This window comes from Maylandia zebra, linkage group LG8 (assembly GCF_041146795.1).
Source record: "Maylandia zebra isolate NMK-2024a linkage group LG8, Mzebra_GT3a, whole genome shotgun sequence".
In the NCBI taxonomy this organism is placed as follows: Eukaryota; Metazoa; Chordata; class Actinopteri; order Cichliformes; family Cichlidae; genus Maylandia; species Maylandia zebra.
The window spans coordinates 13,252,378-13,258,625 of record NC_135174.1 but is presented as its reverse complement, the minus strand read 5'-3'; the positions used below and the strand labels follow the sequence as shown (position 1 = coordinate 13,258,625).

The 6,248-nt window shown below is 42.9% G+C and overlaps 1 protein-coding gene across 1 annotated transcript; it reads left to right on the top strand.

Annotated features, from left to right (window-relative positions):
* The first annotated feature begins 108 nt into the window (after positions 1-108).
* Positions 109-5,285, top strand: ccdc78 (coiled-coil domain containing 78). The gene is made up of 14 exons (XM_076887830.1): positions 109-587; positions 1,357-1,488; positions 1,577-1,663; positions 1,762-2,118; positions 2,239-2,289; positions 2,380-2,468; positions 2,717-2,795; positions 2,940-3,065; positions 3,145-3,341; positions 3,649-3,823; positions 4,648-4,691; positions 4,797-4,878; positions 4,984-5,084; positions 5,166-5,285. Exons 1-14 carry the CDS (start codon positions 441-443, stop codon positions 5,254-5,256), a joined length of 1,758 nt encoding a protein of 585 aa, XP_076743945.1. The 5' UTR covers positions 109-440; the 3' UTR covers positions 5,257-5,285.
* Positions 5,286-6,248: the final 963 nt, after the last annotated feature.

Sequence of the window (6,248 nt, the reverse complement as noted above, 5' to 3'; positions counted from 1 at the left end):
ACCTTTTGTGTATGAGAGATAAGATTGTTATGTTTGGCTGAGTTAGCATAACCCCCTGTCATTAGTTATGATGTAATATAATGAGCGTATGGTACTATCTTGGGTTGTTAAGCTAGATTGTTGAAGTATTATAGAAGAGCAGCTATTCCAACTGTGTGCTCAAGAGGGCGCCGTTGTCCATAGAATTGTACCGTAGTTCTTTGATAAGGGACTGAATTAATACAGTATAAAGGATAAATAGAAACAGCGGAGTCGCTTATAAAACTGTTACTGTTACCCGTACTTCATGTTTTACCAAGCTAACTTTAGATACTAACAGGTTAGCAGGCTAAGAGCGGTCAAATATGCACCAGAATACATTTACTGTGACATGTGGTGGTGATAATACACATTTATTCACGATTGGTATTAAGTGAAATCTGAAGAAAGAGTTTCCACACATGAGTTTTGTTTGTGTTGTGGAGTCATGGAGAGGTTGTTGGTGGATACAAGCAACAGCTGACAGTGGAGGGGAAGAAAAGATGGACGGCCAGGACCAAAATTCAAATCAGCTTCAGGAACGAGTTCAAGCTCTGACAGGAGAAAATGTGAGTAAGACCTTTCCCATTTGTCTTCTTACTAAGTATTCTCGCTTTTGGCAAGGTAGCTTTACCAAAAAGGGTGAAATGATCACACAGCAGCAAAACTGGAGGCCTTGAGACTAGTGCTTTTTATGTTTGCTTTCTTCCAAAGAAATTAACAGTTTCGAAGTTTTATAATGGGTTCATTTTAATGGACAAAGAAGAAAAAACAACCTAGAAAAAAATAACTGATTAAATAAAGTTCTAAATGTATTTGCATGTTATTGAGTGAGATACCTGATCTCCTTTAACCCAGCCACAACTGGCTGTGTGCCCATGTGGTGCACAGCCAACCAACCAATTGATCAATTAATGATACTCCTGATCGTAACTGTTATATTTATAGAGCACACCTGTCCACAGAATTCTAACCTTTCCAAAGAACGTCAGGGACAGGATTTTACACCTGCACAAGGCTGGAATGAGCTACAAGACCATCAGCAAAGAAGCTTGGTGTGAAGGTGACAACTGCTTGTGGGATCTTGTAAGGGTCCCTATGCACATGTGTAGGCAAACTTATCTGTTTGATTCAGAGAAGTCTTGGCAGAAAAGTTGTGTGGTCAGATGAAACCAAAATTGACCCGTCATGTTTGGAGGGAGGGAAATGCTGAGTATAACTTAAAGGACACCGTCCCCACAGTCGAGCACAGAGAGGTGGAGGCATGATACTTTGGCGCTGTTTTTCAGGGGATCAAAGAATTATTTCCCCCTCTGTATAAAATGTGTGCGTGTATAGTTGCAGTGGCGTGGCAAATACGAGCGTGTCCTCACCAAAGTGGGCTACCTGGAGACCAGACTGAGCCACCTGGCCAGCTCCAACACAGACCTGTCCTGCAGGCTGGTCCAGAGTGAAGAGGAAAGACTGAAGGTGCGTTAAACAAACATGAGTCATAATTTAATTGTGAGTGTATACTACAGAACTAACCTTTTTATTTTCTCTCCCAATGTCTGTTTAGATCTATAAGGAGCTTGTAGAGGAGAAACTTAAGGCTAATAAGATAAGAGAACAGTATGAAGAAGAGACATTTGAGCTGAAAACCAAGGTGAGGGTTTTTCTACAAATCCTTCCACAACAAGACTGCTGGCAGGATCATCCTGAATCACCTTTTCTACACTTTTTTTTCCTTCTCACTCTGGTTAGGTACTTAACCAAGAAGGTGTGATAACAGAGCTGGAAATAGAGCGAGACAGGTTGCTCAGGGAACTGCAGTCCACTGAGACATGCCTGAAAGGGAAAGAGACTAGTGGCCAGGACTTGACTGAGGAATATGCCACACTAAAGAAGAACTACCAGATTCTGGCTGAGGTCCACGATAAAGAATTAGCCAAGAGTGGAGCGCTCACAGCAGAGCTGCTGGTGCTGGCCCAGGCCCAGGACGCCCTCCGCAGGCAGCTGGAGGAGCAGCATCAATGTGTGAAGACCAGCACCGAAGGTCTTCATGGGGAGCTAGACAGGGTGCGGGCTTTGATCACCCGCATGTCACATGACACAGTCAAGGTGAGGCAGTAAATATCGAGCTCCACCATAAGGAGCAACTTAAAGTTGTTAGAATTAGAATACAGATTCTCATGTTTTGTTATGTTGTTCATTTGAAATGCTTGTATGTTGTATTGACAGCCTGAGGAACAAGCAGAGATGGAGAAGGAGCAAAAAAGCATGCAGAAAACTGTGAGTCCTTAAGTTTCAAAATAGTAACCGTCGAAGTTTATAAGTCTCTGACTGCCTCCCTCAGCTTTTTCATTCATCTTCCTCACGTAGCTGCTTGAAAACCAAGATGAGATCAAAGACAAGCTGGAGGAAATGAAGAGCAGCTACAAGGAGCAGCAGAAGAAACTGGAGGAGAAAGTGTGCGAGTGTTTGTCATTTACTTGTGCAAAAGCTCAATGAAAATAAAAGATCATTATCTTTGCATTTCCAGTCAGGATGTAGTGCGTCCCAGTGTTTGCCCCACATGCATCTGCTTTGTGGTTGCCTCTTTGATTTTTTTCTGCTAAGCTGTGGCTTTACTTGCTCTGTGCATGTGTGATGTGGTCTCTTTGCTTCTTCTCTGTGGATTTGTGCTCTCTTGTGGTCGTGGCCTGTGTTTGGTCACCAGGGTGGCGATGGGTAAAGAGCACCAGCAGATCCACAGAGCGATGCACGTTAGCCAGCAGAAAGTCTCTGAGCAGAGTGCGGTGAGCATTCCTGGTTATTACCACTGTTTATATGCTGATTTGTAATGCTGTGATAACTTTGTATATCCATCCCTTGCTCTGTTTAAACTTTAAACTTTATAGGTGGGGGGTAATGATGTTCTGTATGTGCTGTTTCCTTTGAAGGCCCTGATGTGCTCTCAGAGACAATTAAAGGAGGCAGAGGAGGAGAACTCCAAGCTGCAGCTGCAGGTGAAAGAGCTGATTGAGGAATATCGCACAAGGCTCGTGTGCTACTTACAGGACATAGCTGTGAGTAACGGCACACACAAAGCAGGTTTGATAGTAAGACGTGGCAGTATTGATAAGACCTCTGCTCTGTGTAATCCAGGACTACATCGATGGGCTTGAAGAAAGTAAAAGGCCGTCAGAGCCGAGTAAGATGAGAGGATTCATCGACAGCATGCTGCAGGATGTTCGTTTATCCTACAGGGCGAGGGAGGAGCAGCTCGCCACTGCTGCTCGCTCGTATAAGAAGAGACTACAGAGGATCACCCAAACTCATCATGCCCTCCTGATTGCATACAGGTGATGCTTTCTTTGTTTCATTCCTATTTGTTTAGACGTGATTGTTTATGAGCTGCAGTTTAACAATGGTCTGATCCATTTACTAAAATTTATTGTAGTGTGTATGAAAACGTTCCCATAATTAGAGACAGCATGTAGGACATGCTAAATCTTGCACATAGAGCATAATATAACACGACTACTTTGGATTATTTTGTTGCAAAGTTATTCTAACCCGGCAATGTCCGATCTGTGGGCGGGGCTGAACTCAAGCACTGCCATCAGCGGTGTAATAATACCTGGTTTGTTCCTACATGATGGTCTTTAGGCTTCAGAGGGAGCAGATCTTGGCCAAACCAGAGAATGGTCTTGATCCCGGACCTCCAGAAGCCCACTTCAACTTGGAGCCAACTGAACTGAAAGATGCAATGGAGAAGGAGCTCCAACAACTGCACCAGGACAAAGCAAGGCTGGAAGGTCAGCTGCAGGCGGCCTGGGAGCAGGTAGCACAAAGCAAAAGTCTGCTTTGAAGTGGAATGATTTGCTTTTGTTTTGTCTCGTGAGTGCTTATTTTCGGTCTGTAGGGAGTCGTCTTTGTTTCCATACTTCCCGTATTAAGAGACTTTCTTTTGTTGGGAGTGGTGATACTGAAAATATTGACTTTAAAGTTTGTACTGCTGTTTCACTGCTGCAGAGGTGGATTCGGATCATGTAACAGCACTCATATATAAAAGTCGCTGCTCTGAATCAGTTTTTTTTCTGACTTGGTGCCATGCAGAGCCGATTTTACTTAAATACGCTTTCAGAAAAAATAACTATTTGAGAACATGAGTGTAAATCAGAGAAATACTCACTGACTTCTCTAAAATGAGAAGTTTAGACTTGTTTCCAGTTTAAGGAAAGATTACACTTACTGACACCTTTATTATTGTTCAACTACTTGTTAACACAAAAATCAATTAGCCAATCATAGGGCAGCAATTTAATGCATTTAAGTATAGAGTCATAGTCAAGACAAGAAGTTTAAACTCAGGATAAACTTAAAAACGATGGGCTGCACCAGCAGAAGACCACAGTGAGCAAAGAACAGGAAACTGGGGCTGCAATTCACATAAGATCCCCGAAAACTGGACAACAGAAAAACATTTCCTGGTTTGAGAAGTCTTGAGCCTGTCTCTGAACCTTGCATAAAAACAAGGTGAAAGCATGGATCCATTCTGCCTTGTATCAGCTGTTCAGACTGGTAGTGGTGGTATAATGGTGTGAGGGATATATTTTCATACAGAGAGGATCATTCCTGATCTTAAGCCTGACTTTTCCGTTTTAGGTGGCTACGTTCAAAATACCCATGCAAAATATAAACCGTCAGCAGTGAGTGTCACTGTTTTTTTTTCTTGCTCTTATTTTTATCAGATAACAAATGTGGTCAGCTGTGCATTTTGTCAAATAAATGTTTGAAAAATGTGACTTTACCAGGCTGGACAAACCGGAGCAGCGATTCGAAGAATCCTGTGGTGACATAAGAAAACAGCTGAAGGAGCCCACTGACTCCACACCGGTAAACAAATCACTATTTTCAGCTTTTTATACTGTCTGATTACATACTTAATATGAAACAAAATGCTAATAAAAGGTTATTTGAAGATTTCATTCCTTCAAACAGGTGTCCTTTGAGAAGGAGCGTGCCCTTCTCATGACCAGAGTGACAGTTGCAGAGGCTCAGGTGCTGGAGTTGCAGGACTATATTGAAAAGCACCTGAGCAGGTCAGGAAGTAGCTTGATGTGTAGGTTATAAAACGTCGGCTCTCAGACGCATGCTACATTGGTCTTGACTACTGATTGCAGGTATGAACAAGAGATCGCACATCTGCGCGGATTACACGGGACAGTAGAGGAGGCGGGGCGTTCCCAAAGCGCCAAATCAGCTCAATGCTAAGGAAACAAGTAATAAAATTAAAACATCAAAATAAAATTAAATATATAACATTATGAATTTGTAAAATTCTCTTTTTTTTCTCAGATCTCAATATACTCAGTATAAGTGTATTTAAATAGCTCATTTTAAGCATTTAAACCTGTCCCATCAGTAGGTGGTGCTGCGAGCACTGATGGTCCCCGCTATGAAAGCGCCCGTCCTCTCAAAGAATCTGGCCTTGAGAAAAAAATGCCTGGAATGTTTGTAGAGCTTATGTCAATTTCACGAGCTCGGGAGAAGAAAGCGTTGTGACAATGAGGGGTCACCGTGGTGAGAATAATGTCATTACATGTTACCCAGACACATGCACGCCTGTGAATGCTTTCCCCTCAATACAGCGTTGAGAACTGTCAGGCAGACAAGCCAGGCTTTTTCCAGAATGAGGGTTCATATTTATAACCTCAGTGATGGTGTGAATGGGCAGCTATTCCCTTTAAATCCCTTTAACAGTGAAAGGGTCTGCTTTTCTTTTCTTGTGAGATTGGTGGCTGGGTGTCCTGCCACAGTTCACAGGCAGAACTTTAAAATTATAAAAGTCTCTTTAGCGTTTTTTTGAAATAAGAAAAAAAAACAATGTCAAACTTTACGTTGAAAAATTTTTTTTTTTTAATGTTCATGCTACCGTACTGTAGAGGAAATGATGAGAAAAGAAGAGATTGAAGGAGTCATACGCATGTCACCCCAATTCCCATTTCTGGGGGCATGCCAGCCATGGGAGAGAAAGAGGGGGGGCAGGGGTGTGAAAGTTTGAGAGGAATGGGAAGTGGGATTTTGTTAGTAATGTATTACACTCCCAGGGCCCTGGGAAAAGGGGTAGGGGGTGTTCAGCTTTGGGTCTGTGCCAACATAGTCACTGTGCCAAAACGCTGGGCGCTGGAGACCACTCCTCTCTATCTGTGGGAGAGCCGTCTGTGGGAAAATCAAATCCAGGTTTGCCGCTTGGCCACCGGTCG